The sequence below is a fragment of the Carettochelys insculpta genome, chromosome 11, assembly GCF_033958435.1.
Source record: "Carettochelys insculpta isolate YL-2023 chromosome 11, ASM3395843v1, whole genome shotgun sequence".
Lineage (NCBI taxonomy): Eukaryota > Metazoa > Chordata > Testudines > Carettochelyidae > Carettochelys > Carettochelys insculpta.
In genome coordinates, this window is record NC_134147.1 from 9,379,679 (window position 1) to 9,399,566 (window position 19,888).

At 44.9% G+C, this 19,888-nt stretch overlaps 1 protein-coding gene and 1 long non-coding RNA gene across 2 annotated transcripts in view; one reads left to right on the plus strand and one right to left on the minus strand.

Annotated features, from left to right (window-relative positions):
- Positions 1-19,888, plus strand: part of SLC6A11 (solute carrier family 6 member 11) — a 222,249-nt gene that overhangs the window by 113,156 nt on the left and 89,205 nt on the right. The window contains exon 6 of the mRNA XM_075005057.1: positions 14,866-15,000. Within this exon, the coding sequence (XP_074861158.1) occupies positions 14,866-15,000 (135 nt within the window). The remainder of the gene's footprint in view (positions 1-14,865; positions 15,001-19,888) is intronic.
- On the minus strand, positions 5,821-11,090 carry LOC142018867 (uncharacterized). The gene is made up of 2 exons (XR_012646952.1): positions 10,376-11,090; positions 5,821-9,123 (listed from the first exon to the last, which is right to left on the minus strand). It is a non-coding gene; the product is annotated as an uncharacterized LOC142018867 (long non-coding RNA).

Genomic DNA, 19,888 nt, shown 5'->3' on the forward strand with positions numbered 1-19,888 from the left:
CTGCTAGGCACTTGGAAAATACCTAAGTACAGGTTGAACCTCTCTAATCTGGAACTCTCATCCAGCAACATCCATAATCTGGCTTGATTTTAGTTAGTCAGACCACTACTTGTCATGGGTGTGGTCAAGTTTCCCGTGGTCCCATAAAGTTTGTTTCCAACCACCAGTCCTGCCTCTCCGTGTTCTGTGCTGTTATTTAGCTGTAATCTACCCCTAAATGTCTTCTAAGAGCCCAGTAAGCAATGGAAGCGTTGGTAATGTGCCAGACAACATAGACCTCCCATGGTCTGGCAAATGCTCTCATTTGGCACTAGCCAGGTCCTGAGGGTGCCAAGCTAGAGATGTTCAACCTGTCGTAAAACGATTGCAATGAATAGTACTAAGTGAACCATCTTTTAATACTTGTTGAAGTTGGGACAGAATGCCCATATTTTCTAGGAGTGGCAGTACATGCACTGTTGTCTGAAGTAGTGGACATTCATTTCTGTAGAGCATTATTATTTAGTTTGCTTCTGGTCCCTTGAGCCTCCAGCCAAGAAGAGGGAGCATGAGATTAAGGTTTACACAGAATTACAGAGAAAATTCCTTGGAGTGTTGGTGTTTCAGGCTTTTCATATTTGTAGTTAAACTGAAAATATTCAAATGATATGCTGGCACAAAACCACATTTCTGTTTTGGGTGAATCAAATACCACTCTCATTCATAAATAAATAATTTAGGTAAAGCCCCTAAATTAACCTATGCCAATCGGCACTGACACCCAAGATACCCTCCACCTATTGAGGAAAGCTGGAGCACAGCAGCTGTGGCAGTGATAGCTCACCAAACATCCCCATGCTGTGTGCAGGGGCAGAGGGAGAGGAGGACAGTTTTGTGCCGGTTGAGGAAATGCAAGCAGTTCCTGCCCCTTTCTACAAGTAGATTGTAGGAAACACAATAAATAGGCATTTATCTTTCAGAGCCTAATGCAGCTGTAAGACTCCTATGAATAGCGTTTCATTTGGCTCTCAACTTCCAGACTCTCACTGATGAGGACAATAATTTTTAATTTAATCAAGCAGCCCTTTCTGGACAAAACTCCATAGGTGCTAAGGCTACTCATGAGCCTACGGTGGTGTGATTTATTTTTTATGTACAGTGATAGAGCTATACCTGCCTGCCGAGTCATGATGCCACCTCTTGCTAAAGGCCACGTACAACTCCCCACTTCGACACTGGAAATGTTACACCCCAGTGGTAATTTTGCACTACAGATGTTGCATCAAGAGTATACACCATTTCTGAGAGCACAGTCAGGGTTGATCTTCTGGGGTTCAATTTAGCGTGTCCCTACCAGGCTTAGTGGGGATGCACTAAATGGAACCATCGTGGCTCGACGGTTGACCTTGGTACTCTTCATTCTCATGAGGAGTAAGGGAGGTCAGTGGGAGAGTTTTGTCCTTTTGACCTCCCTCTGTGTGGATGGCCAGGTAAGTTGATCTTAAATATGTCGATTCCAGATACACAATTGTTGAAGCTGGAATTGTGTATCTAAGATTGATTTTCAGGTCTAGTGTAGACTTGCCCTTAGAATCCATTACTGTTGGGTATTTGGACTGCTTTCTATTCCAAAAAGAATGGATTGCAATCATATATGACTCATCAGAGTTTAGAAAGGGAAAAAAAAAAAGACATTTGGAAGCAGTCTGGTTAAGAATGGTTCGCAACACAATTCCGGAGCAGATTGCTCTCTGTGGATAAACATACCAGGAAAAAGCAGATGATGGCAAATAAAACTGCAACACGCAGAGTGAAAATAGTGAAGTTAGATGTTTGGCTGGTTCCCCTCTATTTTGTGTGCCATTTCCCATTGAGCAAAACTCTTTTCAAATGTTGTCAGATGCAAAACTGGAAGTTTTGTTGCGCATGTTGATATTTTAAAAGGAAAATCTTGTCCAGTATCACAGTTAGGGGTGTTATCTGCAATAGTAAGTAGTTTCTGAGGGAGCTTGAATTTCTCAAATAAATAGGTAGGGGGGCAGGATTATGCAGGAGTTTGTAATGGGATAGAACTCTGCATTTGTTGCCAGTATTATTCCTCAAAAATTTGAGATGTAACACTCTCTTGACAGAGTGCTGTTGACAGACGTGCAGTGCAGACACCAGAGGGCACTGCAGTGACCACTGGGGGCAGTGGCTGTGGGGGACAGTTATCTTGCAGAGTGACCACAGTGGGGCAGATGCACCAGGAAGAGAGTGCCCAGCTGGGGCTGGGACTCTCTGTATTGCCAGCCATCAGCCCAGGTAAATAGCTCCCCCACCTCAAAACCTTCCCCCTGGCCCTTGGCTGCAGTGCTGTGTGGCCAGCCCAGAGAGCCCTGCTGGCCAGGAGCTCCACCAGCCAGCAGATTCATTGCCCTGCCTCTGCCTTGGGAGCAGCAGCAAGCCCCATGAAAGAGGCACAGGCTGGGGCTGGGTAGCACAGCCCCAACCCCACCTGTGGAAGGAGTTGCCAACCAGCCAGGCAGGATGGCTCCAAGCACCACAGAGAGCTGCCATCACCAAAGTGGTGCAGCTCTCACTGCCACAGGTGGCCCTCATAAATCCCCCACCCCCCGACCTCCCAGCCCCTTGACCTGAATCCCCACTCCCTTCCCAGACTACGGCACCCTCCATGCTCTGAGCCCTCCCACACACCCATTCAGCTCCCCTGAGCCCCCACAAGGAACCAAATTCACCTACAGTAAATGTCTCTGCTGGGTAAATCCTCTAGTGCTTCATTATTCTGACTTCAAACACAGACCTGATGCGCGCGCGCGCGCACACACACACGCACGCACACACGCGCGCACACACGCGCACACCCACAGCTATAATATGCAGATTCAGCAGATTAAAATTTTTCAAACAATCCCTTACAAGGACTATTTTGCTTAAAGCCTCATCCAATTGAGCATATTCATAAGCATTTGTCCATGAAGAATATGAAACGTAACATCACAAGGGGGTATTGCAACACACCAATGTGTGAAAATTCCAAAGGGCTCTTTGGCTGTGGTCACAGCAAGAGCTGGGTGAAGTATTCACGTTCATCGCAGCCAGTTCCCCATTTAGGATTCACCCTGGTAGAAGTTGCTGTGATGTAGCACGTGAATATCAAGCTGACGTGTTCTCCTGCAGCTGTGACCTGAGCAACCTATTTTTAACTTCTCTGGTCAGGTGGTTAAATGTCTTGTGCTAAGTGCTTCTTCCACTCTCTCAACAGGTTAATGGTGTGCTCTATGTTTCCTCGTGGGGTAGGTTCTACTCTTACTGTCTCTCACATCCGCAGCCTTCCGCATAACAATCTGTATGCTGGTTGGTCTGGTCAGCCCAAATGGTAGCTTTTCACTTAGGATGTAAAGTTCAGAGTAGCTGAGGTCCAGATTCTCAAAGACAGTCAGCAGGCCCGCTGGTGGGAGGGAGGGCAAAGGGGGCAGTTGCTCCTGGGCCCAGCATTTCAAAGGGGCCCAGAGCTCAAAGCCCCTTTGAAACTCTGCAGAGTACTGTTCCACTACTCCATATGCGGCTCTGGGGTTGTGTGGGGGGCGGTCCAGAGCTGACTACCTTAAGTCCCACCCCTTCCACCCTTGCCCTACCGCTTCTGGAGGCAGGGGAGTTGGGCCCTCCTCTCACCTTGGCCCCAGCCCCATGGTGGCTGTCAGCACAACTGGAAGTCAGGCACCTAAAGGTGCCTTGTGGGATTTTCAAAAGCTTGTTTATACCTTAAAACACTGAGTTCAATGGGTGTTGGGTTTTTGAAAATCCCAGTAGAGGCCTACAAGCCTTTCAGTGTGGCAAAGCATATCTAACTACCATTAAAATCTGTAGGTGCCTAAACACTGTTAACATTCTAACTCTGTGAGATTTGGGAATCTAAGACCCATTTTCAAAGGAGATTTAGGCGTTTAAGAGCCTAAGGACTCACCTACATAGCCCTCCAGCATAGACTGTGAGGGTGTGAATTGTAGCCTCTGCCCCGGGTGGCTACTGCTGGCTGATTGTGCAGAGGTCTGTTTAACATGAATTAGGTACATTTTAGTTTCTACCAGCAGAGTCTACGCAGGCAGGGCTGGACTTCCAATTAGACACAATAGGCACTTGTCTTGTGGGGGTGGGTGAGAGCTAAAAGTTAGAAGTCTCTCTTTATTCAGATACGGTGACCCCCGTGTCAGACATTCCACCTGATTAAGACATGCTCGGTACTATCTTTAATTGTAATTAATTGTAGGGCAGGGGAGGGGGGACAGTACTGAAAGTGCAGAAATGAACAAATAAAAATAGCACAGAAACCTTTTTGGCCCTTTGATAGCCTCTCCATGCCCTGAGCGGTCTCTGAAGCCGGGGGAGAGCTGCAGGGTCAGGCTCATTCACTGTATTTTATCCTTATTTCTTTTCAGTTGGTGTTTTTATTTGGTAGGCCCATTAAGAAAAGCTAGAGGGATGGAATTATGTCCGTTGAGGAAGGAAGTGGATAAATTGGACAGAGTCCAGAAGAGAGCGACAAAAATGAGAAGAGGTTTAGCTAGCTGGATCTCTGAGGAGAAGTTTAAAAAACGGTCATGTTTAGTCCTGTCCTGAGAAAAGAAAAATTAGGAAGGGCCTGAGAACAGTCTTCAAATATGCTAGTGTAGGACCATCTGTATGTGAGAGCCTCTAGCTCATGGTTTCCCAAACTGGGTGTGTGTGAAGAAATTCCAGGGGTGGCGCGAGGTGACCCAGCTGCCCCATAGTTACCCCCTCTCCAAGAAAAAGCCAGCTTTTGCTATGAGCTCTCAGCCCTGGCCATTCTATGTGGGTGACCCAGCACAGCCACTATAAAAAGCAGGCAGCTGGTGAAGACTTAAGTGGAGCTATCTGCTTCCTGCAAAGCAGTGTGGGTTGTGGGGCGAGGGAGGGAGAGGAGGAGGATGGGGTTAGATGAGAGGCTGGGGGAGCCTGGCTCAGAGGAAAGGGAGGGGGAGGGGGTAAAAGCGGGGGGCTGGTGGTGCCTGGCTTTGGGAGAAGGTAGGGGCTCAGGCAGGTGGTTCGTGGGGCTCAGGCAGCTGGCCCTGGCAGCTCAGGGCTTGGGAGGCTGGCCCCAGCTCAGGTTGCTTAGGCTGGTGGGTGGGCAGCTAGCCCTGGTGTCTGGCAGTGAAGGGCTCAGGCAGGTGGGCGGCTGGTGTGGGCAGCTCTGGTGGCTGGCATGGCGCTCAGGAAGCTGGCCGGCTGGGGTTGCACCAGACACCCGCAAGGTGGAGTGTGCTATTAGCCTGGCCAGTCCACAGCTGGCCTCCAGGCTGGGATGGGGCTGGCACAGTGTCTGGTACCCTTGCAAGCACTGCAGCTGGTCTCTGCAGGGCCCGGGCTGCACCTGTAGTTCTTGGTGATGCCAGCAGCCCACTCGGGGCGGAGATGGCACTCATGGAGCCAGCTGGGCTGGTGTTGGCCCAGCAGGGGTCAAGCTCTGGCAGGAGGTAAGGGGACCCCAGGGTGTGTGTGTGGGAATTAAGGGTCCGGAGGTTGGCGCATGGCTCAGGGTGGGGTGGCACGGCTCCATTGATTCTGCTGTCCGCTATTTTCCTGACAGTTTTTCTGGCAACCCCATTCAATAACTAGTACACAATCCATTCAATGTTGATATCAATACATTGCCCGAAGTATTGTAGGAATAGGGCACTCAAAATAAAATATGATTCAAGTGCAGAAGAATTTTGAAAACTCAAGCCTGGAGGAATTTTGGATAAAATATTTCCCAATGCACCTGAAAGTTGAAAAAAGCGCGATGTATTATTCTTTCATTTTTGTCAACGTGCCTCTGTGAAAAAAGCTTTTCAAGTTTAGTCACATTAAAAACAAAACAAAGAAATCGACTGGATGTCAAAAGCAATTTGTGTTGTGCACTTTCATCTTTCAGACCTAGGATTTCCCAACTTCTGAAGAAAATGCAGCATCATCCTTCACAATAAATTCATTGTTTCTGCTGTTTCTGCTGTTAAATTACATTTTTATTAAATTTTTGGGGCAAGAGAAACTATTTGTGCTTATTTTTAATTTTAAATAATGTTGCCTCCTTCTTAAGGTGGCACAGTGACAGTTTGTGCCCGGTGTGCAACGCTGGCCCAATAACACACCGAGAGTGGAAGAAGAATCTTTATTTGGCATGCCAAGTAAGGTGCAGGGGGATCTCTCCTCAAAGCCTGCACACCTTGCAACAAGAAGTGAGCAATACTTATACCTCTCTCCTCCTTTGTTCACCACCCCCCCAACAAACCAGGGGAGAGTTTCTCATACTCCCTTTATCCATTCCTCCAGCTCAAACTGAATTTCTACTGCTCATATGACATTCCGCTCTGGTAATTCCCTATTAATCAGGAGGTAAAGTACCAACAGATTATTAACAGAATGTAAGTTACAGGGAGGTAGAGTTATTCAGTTGTATAGAACATGAACAGGATTTCATTAGCAAAACAATGCTGAATTTCATGAGAAAATTAAGGAGGATTCACTAACAGTGCTAAATACGATATTGAACCTCATGGGAACATCAGTGCGCATTCATATACAAAACAATGTTTCTATGAGAACAAAATATAACAACATTTCCCCTGCCAACATCTCCCCCCTTTGAGAACACTCAAGATGTCCCATATTGAGTCTTCTCATATTCCTTACTTAAAACCTGATTCATGGGTAGCATTCCCATTTCGTTATCTCTTAATACATGCATTCCTACTGATTGGTGGAAAAGGCCAACACACCCTTTAAATGATGGCAAACCTACTTGAATACAGCAGCAGGCTAAAAGAAAAATTACTATTATTACCACCAAGGAAGATAACATGCTTTTTATCCAATTCAGCCAATCTCCTAGGCCCCAGTTCCACCACTGAATACCCTCGGGGTCCTGTTTAATGTGAGTAGCCAATTCCCGAAGCTTAGAAAGGCGGCTTTCAATAGTTTGGCTTTTATCAGTCAAATTAAAACAGCAAAGCCCCTCAAACTCAGCACAACCATGATTATGGCGTAAGAGAAGATAATCAATAGCCATCTGATTCTGTAATACTCCCTGACGAACCTCAGCCAACTCTTCTGCTAAAGCCTCAATTAAAGTAGAAGTAAGATTAATTGATTTAGCTAGAGCACAGGCTATTTTGGTTAACTGAACTGCATTATATGTGGCCAGACCAGGGACCCCTACCAGAGAGGCAGCAAGTGCTGCTGCCTCTGTCTTTGATAACAAACTAACAGAGGCGTCACAGGACTCCTTCGTGATTTCCAAACCACGTTTAACTCTATCTGGTGCGAAATGGGTGCCTGGGTTCGAGAAAACATTCGCTGGGAGTACCCCTGTTGTTAATCTTCCTATCACACATGGACCTCCTGAACTATTGGCTGGCACATATGTATAAGCTATCAACCCACATATTAAAAACCATCCCTTTGGCAGGAACATGTGGGTTCTAGCATATGACACCATGCTAGTAGAATTACAACTCAGATCCGTATTATTATGATTAGCTGCCACTTTAGTGGCATTTTCAAATATAAAACAGTTGGGGGCCCCACTAACATTTGCTAACCTTACCTCCAGGCGATGCTGATTAGAGTAAGCATCAGGTTCTGGACTGGGGCCAAAATTATACAGGTGGTTGGCTGTGAGATTAATATTAAAATATTGGAAAAGTGTATCATTCTGTATATGTTGCAAAGGAGTAGGTACTCCTATAAAACAAGTAGTCATTATTGAACCCATAGTATAACTTCCCCCAACACAAAAGTGTGAACTATTAGTAGTGGTGGTAGCTAAGAGAACCCACCAGTTATCCTCTACTGGGTGAAGAGAGGCGGGGGCCTCTTGTGGGTCCCCTATATCTATAAATCCTAACAAACAGTTACATATTAGTAAATAACGCATTTTGCTACAGCATACAGAATTACTTTCGCTTAAACAACAATTTCAGTCCTAAATCCTCTTTAGCTTCTGGGGTGACACGGCTCACAGTCCACTCCTTTTCCTCAGCCGGTTCAGCCTTCTTTAATTGAGTGAAATGGACCCACGGTTTGACTCCTTCTAGTTTAGCAGCAGTTTTAGTGGTCAATAAAACGAGATGGGGTCCTTTCCACTTCTCTTGAAGGGGCTCCTCTTTCCACGTCCGAAGCAACATGTTGTCTCCTGGCTGAATATCGTGAAGGGGTTGGTCCAACGGAATGGGCTCGTTGTCACGAACAAACCTGTGAATTGAAGACATAACAGACGACAGCGACAGCAAATATTTCTTTAAAAACCCCTCCCCCATCCCCCATTCTATACCTGTACCAGGCACCCCATTCATTGGCCATGGTCACCCAAACAAGATTTCGAATGGGCTTAATCCTAACCTCCCTTTGGGTAATATTCGGGTCCTTAAGAGGGCTAAGGGGAGGGCCTCTGGCCACTTAAGCTGAGCTTCCTGGCACAATTTTGACAAATGTCTTTTCAAAGTCTGATTCCCTCTTTCCACCACTCCGCTGGCCTGCGGTCTATATGGAGTGTGGTATTTCCATGGGATATTGAGTCCATCTGCTACTTTCTCCACACATCGAGCCACGAAATGGGTTCCTCGGTCTGATTCAATCCATTCTGGTACTCTGAACCGGGGGACTATCTCCTTTAAGATTTTAGCAGTAACTGTGCTGGCCGTACAATTTCTACACGGAAATGCCTCTATCCATCCTGTGAAGCGGTCCACAAGTACCAGGAGGTACCAAAACTCACTGGTGCGATGTAGTTCAGTAAAGTCAATTTGCCACACGAGTCCCGGTCCCGGGGCTGATGGTAGTGGGGAGGGTACCACGGGTCTTCCTGCTCAGGGATTATTTTTCTGACATACCATACAGTCTCTAACCACCCATCTGGCTTCATTTCTTATTCCATCTCCTATAAGTACTTTTCTAATAATTGGACCAGGGCCTCCTGACCTGCATGCATTCCTTGATGAAAACTCATAACCGTTGGCCTTATCAAGGGTCCAGGAAGCAACACTTGTCCTTTTTCACTTACATACCATCCTTCTCGCAGGTTCAGCTGTAACTGCTCAGCCAACTGGTGTTCTTGGGCGGAGTATTCTGGCTTTTCATGGGGATCTAGGAGGGGGGGGGTCAGAGGCCAAAGAGCAATACCCTCTGTGTTCGCTACCCGTTTGGCCTCTCGGTCTGCCCGGGCATTACCTCTAGTTACTTCCCCATCCCCCCTTTGGTGAGCTAATATTCCAAGAGCCACTCCCTTCCTTTCATGCACATACAGCTGAAATGGTTTAGTAATATCTGGTAGACCTAGGGCTGGAGCTTCCATTAAACGCAATTTTAAAGCTGTAAATGCATGTTGAGCCTCTTTTTTTCAAAACAGAACAAGTCTCTGTTACTTTCTTTAACACACTCGTACAGAGGCTTAACCAGTACCCCAAAATCAGGTATCCATAATCTGCAAAATCCTGCTGTTCCCAAAAAGGCACGCAGTTGTTTCCTATTGCTGGGCTCGGGGATTTGACAAATCACTTTTTTTTGCTCCTGCCAAGTTCATGCCTTTTTCTTGCTTCCTCCCTGGCTTTTGTTACAACTTGGTTATGCTCCACTTCAGACAACAGAGTTCTCATTAGGACCTGACAGTCATTCCAATCAGGCTTGTGACTGGCTAAACACCCTTTGAAAATTGAAATAAAGCGGCTAGGATCCGTGGAAAACTCCCCGGCTTGGGCTTTAAAAGTTGCCAAATCGATCAGATTAAAGGGCACATGGGAATACACCTGCATAGTAGTAGCCTGTCGATCCGCAGCTCCCAATCTGTCAACCACTGTTTCAGTCACTAATAGATACAGTTCAACTGAGGGGGCTATCCCCAAATCATGGGAAACCCTTTCCCTGTATGGAGGGGGTGTTGGTGTAGAAGCCGAAGTGGGGTCCTGGTGACAGTTTATATTAGGCTTATTTACAGCTGGTTGTACTGCACATGATAATCCACACATTTCCTGCAGGTCTTGTCTATTTCTAAGATATTCAAAACATTGGCCATACATATGTTCTTCCCATTTACCGGTACGTTGTAAAAACAAAAGCAGCTGCAATATGGTGATATAATTTAGGGATCCCTCTGGTGGCCACCGCTCTTGTCCCTCTAAGATATATTGTGGCCACTCTACTGTGCACAGTCTCATTAATCTAGATTTCGTCATAGGTCCCCCCCTATAATTTTCCAGTGTTTCAAAACACAACCCAAGTGAGTATTATCCTTGGGGCTACTTTGACCTAGTGCCATCCTTATTACAGCCTATCGCCCCAACCCTGTATTGGCCGTCCGGCGTCCCGGAAGTCCCTTTCACAAAAAGGGACTGGGTCTTACCTGTCCAGAGGTCCGGCTCTCGCCGCTCCACCCTCTGTTTCCTCTCTCTCTTCCACGTTGCTGCGTTGCACCGTTGTGTCGTCCCTGGCAGGGGCTGTGGAATCCGGACGCCGAGTTCCCCTGGTAAAGTTACCAGTGCGCGCGCTGGAAGTCGGACGCCGTCTCCCGCCACCCCCGCCAAGAGGTGAGCCGGGCAAGGCTTTAATTTAGAGTGCCCACCCAGGGACGCCAAAACTGTTGCCTCCTTCTTAAGGTGGCACAGTGGCAGTTCATGCCCGGTGTGCAACGCTGGCCCAATAACACACCGAGAGTGGAAGAAGAATCTTTATTTGGCATGCCAAGTAAGGTGCAAGGGGATCTCTCCTCAAAGCCTGCACACCTTGCAACAAGAAGTGAGCAATACTTATACCTCTCTCCTCCTTTGTTCACCACCCCCCCAACAAACCAGGGGAGAGTTTCTCATACTCCCTTTATCCATTCCTCCAGCTCAAACTGAATTTCTACTGCTCATATGACATTCCGCTCTGGTAATTCCCTATTAATCAGGAGGTAAAGTACCAACAGATTATTAACAGAATGTAAGTTACAGGGAGGTAGAGTTATTCAGTTGTATAGAACATGAACAGGATTTCATTAGCAAAACAATACTGAATTTCATGAGAAAATTAAGGAGGATTCACTAACAGTGCTAAATACAATATTGAACCTCATGGGAACATCAGTGCGCATTCATATACAAAACAATGTTTCTATGAGAACAAAATATAACAACGTTTCCCCTGCCAACAATAACATGTTTATATCAAGTTTTTATGTTTATTTTAAATTATGAATTGAATTTTTTGTAGACAGGAGGGTTGGATGATGGTAAAGAGGTGGGGGTGTGAGGGTCTCTCAATAATCAAAAGGGAGCATGATGCCAGAAAGTTTGGGAACCACTGCTCTGGCTGTTGCTGTGTGTGGCAATCTGGCTCTAGAGACTGTAACTCCCATGAGGCTTTGAGAATGGGGGTGGTGTTTTTTGGCTAGGCTGAAAAAGATGGTGGTCTCCTTTTACTGGAGACTTAAGGCTAATGGAACAGACGGCGTCAAGGCAACTGTGAAGCTTTCTCCCAGTCAAGAACTGCTCTGGGGATCTGCAGCCTGTTAATGAGAGACACTGCAGGGAGGGAACTTTATCTGCCTCTGTGAAAGTGCTGTAGAGGCCAGCTCCAGGTCAGAGGGGCTGGTCTGCTTGTTGCTTTTCCTGGACTGACACACAGGACCCTCACCAAGGTGTCTGCAACCCAGTGAACAACAGCCACACTCCAAAGCAAGCCAGTAACCGGAACTTTGGTAATTAAAGAGTGTATACTCTGGGGTGGGAGAACTGGAGGCAGTGTACATGCCAGTTATGCTTCATTCATTTCTGTGTACATTGATAATTCAGTTCACTCATGTTTAGTCTGTAACCCTGTCTCCTTAAGTTGTTAAGTAAAGGTGTCAGTTGATTCTTATGTGGTCTATTAGACGTAAACTATTTATACTGTTTGGGAGTTAAATCCAGATTATAACTGAAATAAGTTTCCTGGCAGTTCCCAAGTCACACCATTAAGTGTGTACAGGGGCCAGCCAGGTGGAGGCACCATCATTTTACAGAGCTTTAGAACTCAGGGGTGGAAAGGGGATTCCCAGCTATCCAATATCACCATTGGGACACTCAGGATCTCCTTAATTATTGAACCTATCAGGCATCCTGACACTCAACTGAGTGTTGCCTGCTCTAGAGTAACCCAGGGAGGAGAGAAAAGGGGTGACATTAAAGTCTGTTGCAAAGAGGACAACAATCACTTGTTCTTCCAATCCAGATAAGAAGGAATGGGCTTAATCTGCAGGAAAGGCGATTTAGGTTACATGTTATGAAAAACTTTCCAATAGTTAAGCTCTGGACAGGCTCCCAAGGGAGGCTGTGGAATCTCCAATCACTGGAAGCTCTAAAGAATAGGTCAGACAGACACCTGCCAGACATGGTCTAAATTTCCTTGGTCTTGCCTCAGTGCAGACTTGATGACTTCTCAAGATCCCTTGCAGCCCTGTATTTCTATCCTTGTGCTGGTGCTGCCCCTGCTTACGTGGTAGGGTGTGATGCTGAGTTCCTGTCCGCTTACAGCTCAGAACTGGAGATGCCCGGACAGCTCTGTTTATAAACTCATTCTTAACTTTACCTTGTGCAGGAGGGTTCCACAGCTTTTCTAATCTCAGAGCAAAAGCCTGGTGTGATCTCATGTTATAAACCCTGTGCGGCAGCGCAAATTTACATGGTGCTTTCAGGCACAAGATGCTTTCCGTGCCCCAAACATTCTATTTAACTGAAATGTAATTAACAAACACAAAATCAAATACTGCCCAGCATGGCAGGTTAACAGAGAGAGAGTGTCAAGTTTTGTTTGCCGCTTGGCCAGCAAAGTCTCTAACACAGACCAGTGAGTGGCGGGCTGAAGAGACACACTTTGGGGAAGGAAACTGAGACAGAGGTTCCTGAAGAGCCCCATTTGGCAAACAGGGGTAGGGTGAGGAGATTGCTATGGGGCAGGTACATTCTTACCACAGAGGGTTCCTCTGAAGAAGTGGGTTTTAGAGTCTTGATCATAAACAGAAAAAAATGTTTGCCTGTTTTACCTATTACTAAACAATTTGTATGGTGTGTAATTTCTAATGCTCTGTGTTCAGTAACTGACTGAAAAAAAAAGCAAAAATACAAAATCTGCATGAGACTCTTAAAGACAAAGGTGGTGGTGGGCTGGGGAACCTGCATTTTCTTCCCTTGGCTAGTTTTTCTAGTGTTCTGACTTTTCCAAAGCACATTCAGTGCCAGCCCAGGTTGGACTTCTCTGGTCCATAACCCTCATGGCCTGAGGGGTCCCGAAAAAGGGATTTTGCTGGGCTGGGGAGGTCAGTGCTCCCTTGCTGGCTGCTCCCAGGATCCCTTCAGGGTTGTTTGGTGTTCTCCCAGCCACCAGGCCTAGCATATGCCCCCCACCGCCCCCGCCAGCTCTGGCTGCTGCTGGCTTCCCGGCCCTGTCTGTGGCTTGTGCTTCCCAGCCACTACCAACTTCCTGGCCCTGGCTCTGGCTTCCCAGCTGCTGTTGGCTTCCAGGCCCTGGCCATGCTTCTGTTCCCTGGCTGCCAGCAGCCTCCCAGCCCCCGTTGACATGGCCCTGGCTCCCAGCTGCCAGATTCCCAACTGACCTGCGCTCCTGGCAACCGGGCTGTGTGGTCCAGCAACATCTGCGAGGTTCAATCTGAAATAAGAGTACCATTGTGTTCAACAGAGGTTGCTGCATAGTGAACATGTAATGCAGTACATTACTGCACATTATTTGTGGCAAGGCAATTAATTTCTTCACTGTACCGTATAGGGTTTAACTGTTACGCAGTGAGCCATAGTAGCTTACTTGGGCTATGTCTACACAGCAGTATTATTTTGAAATAAGCTATTCTGGAAGAGATTTTCTGGACTAGCTTATTTCAATATACCAAGCAGGAAGAAGGGGCTTTCCAAGTCAGGGGGGTCCTTTCAAAAGGCCCCCCTGTGGCACGCATTCCGAAAGCGACACTTTCAAATTGCACACAGATGCTCTTACGCTAATAAGGTGCTGCATATTCATGTCAGTGCCTCATTAGCATCTTCTGAACTATCTCATTGACATGTCCCCTCCTTTTGGAGGGGGCATGTTTAGACACAGCCCGCGAGGTTTGCCAAATTCAAAATAAACCATCTGCTATTTTGAAAATATTTTGAAACAATGGTCGCAAAGTTATTTCAGACTAGTGGCCATTGGAGAGACTGTCCCAGTCTTTCTATGTTAGAGTTACTTGACATTTTTTGACCATTTTATTTTTTTGAAAAAGGCAGATTCTGCAACAGTTTTAAATTTCACAAGAACGTTTCACTGTAACAGACAAATGAGCAAACATGCACACACAGTAAAATGTCTAAAAACCCTGAAATGTTTCATTTCAACCATGTTAATGCAAAAACCCCACATTTTGTTTCCAAATGTCCTTTAATTGCAGTTAAAAATGAGTAAGATTTTAAAATGCATAAAATTGAAATAAAACATTTTGGTTTGACCTGAAATATTTTTTTCTGTACTCTGATTTTCCCAAAAGTTTATCTGTATCTGTATCTATGCCTATATCTATATTAAGTTTGACCCAAAACGATTCCCCTCCTGAACTGCTCAGTGAACCTAAAAATCCATTATCTAGCCAGCTTGATTTGTGATGGAGTGTTTGTCCTTTTTCCTGCAGACCTAATATTTTTTAAAGAAGGAATAGTGTTAAGTAATGAAAATCCTCCCTCTAGAATAGACCAACCTGTGTATTAGTAGGCCCATCTCACAGTAGGACTCAGGTGGTGAACATGATTGTGAAACCTTGGAAACGTATATTTTGTTACTGTTGTTTTGTGGGAAAAACATTTCTGATGTTTTACTTCTTCTTACTAGGTGGTATATGTAACAGCTACATTCCCATATATCATGTTACTGATTCTTCTGATTCGAGGAGTAACATTACCAGGGGCTTCGGAAGGAGTAAAATTCTATTTGTATCCTGACCTGTCCCGATTGTCTGACCCACAGGTAGGACAAAATACCTAATGTTCGGAACTTCCTCTGTGTTCATTTCATTTCTGAGGCGGAAAATCTTTGAGGCTTTCATTTTTCATTGCACGCAAATTTGGAATATACAAAAATATAGCTGACTTTGTGTGTGTGTGTGTGTTTCAACTTGCAATTCACCAGTGTCATTAAAAATAATCATTCATAATAGTTTCAGTCTTTATTATTTATTGGGAGGGCTTGATTGTTTATTTTCATTTTCAGATGCCTTAGCATTTATTTCACAGTTGGATTCCCGAAAGTATTTAGCACTAGCTGTTTACCATTGTTTTGAGGGGAGCAGAATTTGACACAGACTGAGCATGTTTAACATTGCACATTGTTAGTTTGTATTCCAAGTATAACGGATCAGATAATCTGATTTTAAAAAAAAAGAATAAAAATGTGTTGACATATTTGCAATCTTTGCAAACAACACAGCATAGACAAACGAAAAAAATCTGTAAACATTTTGAAGCAGAGATCATTGTAGAAATGCTGGATTAAATTGAGACCTTGACCACAGATTGGCAGCGTATAACAATTATGAAAGTAATTTCCCTAGCATTGAAGAGAGAAAATGACACTCTCTCTACGCAGCTGACAGATTGCAGACAGAGCTTCACTTATACAGGTTGACAGCATAATAAACACTAGACTATCTTACTCCTAGAGGGAGTTGTGACATTAGATGGACCCAAAGATGCAATGGAGTTGAAAAAGGTTTGGGAATATTTGTCAACATTCATTTTTTTGATGTATTCCCCTCTCTCCAATGAACTGTAAAACATTTTCAGCAAAAGTATATTTTGACATGACAATATAGTGAGCCTTTAGGTTATGTGCCTGTAGCTTCTGAAGCTACTGACTCATGTAGAGATCATCCTAATGAAATAGTATGGCTAGGTAAAACAATACAACAAGTTAAACCTCTCTAATCCAGAATGCTCTTGTTTGGCAACATCCGCAATTTGTCATGATTTTAGTTAGCAGGAACATCACTTGTCACCTGCATGTAATGAAGTGGGTTTTTGCCCAAGGAAGCTTATGCTCATACATTTCTGCTAGTCTATAAGGTGCCACAGGACCCCTCGTTACTTTTGTCATGGGTGTGGCCAAGTTTCCTGTGGTCCCATAAAGTATGGGCTTTAAGCTTGAGTCTCTCTCTCTCTCTCTCTCTCTCTTTCTCTCCCCTTCTCCCAGGAAGTGGCCAGAGACCTCAGTGAGAATCCCAAAATCTTTCCCTGTTTGAAATATTCTTCTGAGAAATGATCTGGATTTGACAAAACAGCATGTTTCACTGAAAAAATATCTTGTCAGACCGAACAGTCCTGGTTCTCAGTGTTCTGTGCTATTACCTAGCTGTAATTTACTCTTAAATGTCTTCTAAGAGCCCAGTAAGCAGTAGAAATGTTGGTAATGTGTTAGAAAATATTGATCTCCTGTGGTCCAGCAAATTCTCTCATTTGGCACCAGTCAGGTACCAACCGTGCCAGACTAGAGAGGTTCAACCTGTACTGATTTTGAACTTGTTGCTGAAGTGTTGATATGTGCCACTGTTCTGAGTCGACTTGATTGGAGGAGAAGGGAGAGCAATGGGAATTAAGTCTGAAGCCCTTTATTTGTCTGCTGAAGTAGGGCAGTCTAACTGAGATGACTGTTAGGATTCCATGATATTCTGGTCTTCTTGTTCTTTGATTTGTTCTTCACCATGTATAACAGACCCCTATACTGAACTGACCTCAGTACTCTCATCCAAGGGAAAGTTAAGTCACAAATCTGATGGTCCAATGTTTATCTGAGGACTTCAAAAGTTTGCTTTGTCCGACTTTGGTTAGCATTGTTCTGCCTTCCTGCATTTTTTTTGACAACTGGTATTATTCAAAGAGTCTTAATAATGAAAGCACTTGCTGCAATACATGATAATGACTTTTCCTCACTGTCGAATTCCACAGTGAGCCAAAGTTACCAACCTCCGGATGCTAGTGCTGCATAAATCTAATGAGGAGAGGAGGCAGGCAAGCTGATTAAACGTTACGGCTTCTGTTTTCCAAGTGGTGCATGGGAGGACTGTTAACAGGATTTTGTGACTTTATGTGGATTTCTCACATGCCACTGTGAACACACATCCCCCACACTGTGTTTATGCATGGGAAAATTAATAGAAAGAGGGTGCAAATGTTCTTTCAAACCAGGGCAGCAGTAGCTTGTTTTTTAGTTTACAAGGGGTTTTTGCATGCTTATTTGCTGTTCTGTTTCCATTTGTAAAGAAGCCCATTGCTGCCATGGCGATTGCTGGGCACACAGGGTGTTATGGTTCTGAGGCAGCCTTTGAAACACAAAGCACCTTCAAAGGCACGTGTATACTCCTAGCTTGCCTTTGCCGCCACTGGGTCTGTTTCGGCTAATTTTAGAATGCCTCGGGAGGTGTGTTCAGTATTACGTAGGTGAACATTCCCCCATTGCAGAATGATCACAATCGATCCACTTCTGTGCCACCCCGACCCCAACCCAAAGATCTGCAGTAAAGGGCAAATGTGAGTCTGAGATGTAGTGAGAAATATGGCAAGCTGGCCGGAAGTTTCCGACAACCTATTTTTTGCGGTGAAACATGCTGTTTTGTCACATCCAGATCAGTTCTCAGAAGAATATTTCAGAAAGGGAAGGATTCTGGCATTCTCGTTAATGTCTCTGGCCTCTCCCTGGGAGCGGGAGGGGAGTGTCAAGCTGAAAGCCCAACTTTCCATCCCAAAGGGAACATTTTGGCATAATTCCCTTTCACAAAAGCATTTGAAAGGTTTTGATTCCTTCCTAATATTCAACAAAGACAGGCATAGACACCACAAAAATAGTGGTAGGATGGAGTTGTCCGTTCTAGGATGGAGTGTTTGAAGTGGGTTTTGGAATGTCATCCAGTCTGAACATACTGTTTTGTTGAAGCCTTTTTAGTAGTCAGAAATAGGCGAGATGTATAATTAATGAATGTCTGCAACCTCTGACAGTCTTGCATTGTGAAACAGTGTGCTTTAAACTTGATAATTGTGGAATTTTTTTTCAAAGGAGCAAGAGAAAAAGCACGGAACTAAAGTTTACATTCTTGCTTCCATTTTTTGTCTTTACGCCTTTTTTATTTGGATTTACTGCACAATTTCCAAGTATACGGCATGTGTGCTCCTAAACCTTGTTTTCGTCTTCAGCTGGAGGTCTGTTTAAATACCATTTCAGGGAGACCACTGTGTGTATGTGTTCAGAGAGCAGTATTTGAACCACAGTGCCAAGTATGTTTACTGTGGATTAAATAAGTTAAGTTTCTCTTCAAGACACAGTTTAGTTTGAAGTTCTTGCACCTTTTGTTTTGGTGTAATTTGCATTCCATGGTTTGTTATCACTTTCTAAACAGCCATTCATCTGTCTTTTCAGTTCCTCTGAGCTTTCAAGTACTGAGTGCTCTACCTCATTTTTGTATTCTGTCTTTTCAGTATGGCTGGGTCCCTGTAGTCTGAAAATGCCAGCTTTTGTTCCTTGTAACTGCAAAGTTTATTCCAATCCCTTTTACATTGTCCTGGCAGAGCGCTAGCTCTGCTTTAGTCAAGGTTGAGACTCACTTTCTGTTAAAGATGACTTTAAGTGCTCTTGAAATGCACACACTTACTTGAATTGTCTTCAGATCTCCTGTGTCTGATCAAGGTGCAGGGTGTTGGATACAGGTGCTGCCGAAATATTTGAGAAAGAAGGCCCTAGGAAGGATACCATCCCTGGGGGAAAAAACAAACAAACATCTTTTACATTTTTTTTTCTATGAGTGCACCCTATGGCTCAAACGCTGTGTCTGATTGTCCCTAATTAATCTTAGTCAGTTCACATTGACCTCATTAATGACTTGCCTGAAAGAGTGGAGAGTGTGTTTGTAGAACCTGCAGTGGATGTGAAACCAGTGGGAGTTGCAAGCATTTGGGAGGCCAGGATTATTGGAGTTCAGAATGATCTTGGTAAATTAGAGAATTGGCCTAAAAGATGAAACTCCATGAAGACAAACTCAAAACGTGTATTAATCAGCTAGACTCATGGACAGTGAAAGACAATTAGGCTAATGTAATTGTGTTTCCTGGCCAATGAACCTGAGCGTGCTTAAAATTTCAAGGCAGCTCTCCAGAGCTCAGAGGCTGGGGGAGGCTGGGGCTGCAGAAGCTGCCAGTTCTCTGGAGCTCTGGGGCTGGGAGAGGCAGGGGCAGTACCCCGAGGCATGACAAGGTGAACGGCTATTGGCCAAATGGAGGGGGAGGAGGTGGGCAGGGTTCAGAAGCAGCCATAGAGTGGGGAGCGTTCTGGGCTCTGGTGGGCTTGAGAGGGGTAGGACTGGGGGAACTTGCCTTCCCAAGCCATGGGGTCACCTGCCACCCTTGAGGAGAAGCGATAGACACAGGGAACTGGACTGAGACTACAAGCTCATTCGACTGCTGTCAGACACCTTTGAACAAAGCTTCTTGTAGTGGCTGGCAACCCAGAAAAATATTTGGAATCCATTACTGAGCTCAAGACCCATAAAGTCACCAACCGTGCTCTGTTATATTCTGCCTAATAATAGACTGAGTGCCTTAATGATACTCTCCCCATTCATTTGTCTTCTAAGTGGTACAATGAGCTGTGAGTAAAAATGTAGACCCTGTGATACTGAGCAAGAATTGGTGCTCATTTAGCTTAGTGAAGCCATTGTCTGAGAAGCAGTAGATCAGAGTCTAATAATAATAATAATAAAAAAAAAACCCTCTGTATCTCTTACATTTAAAGGCATCATTAACAAACAGTGTATTGGTGACCATCCACATGTGCTCTGACTTGATCTGGGTTACCATATTTGAACTTCAGAAAA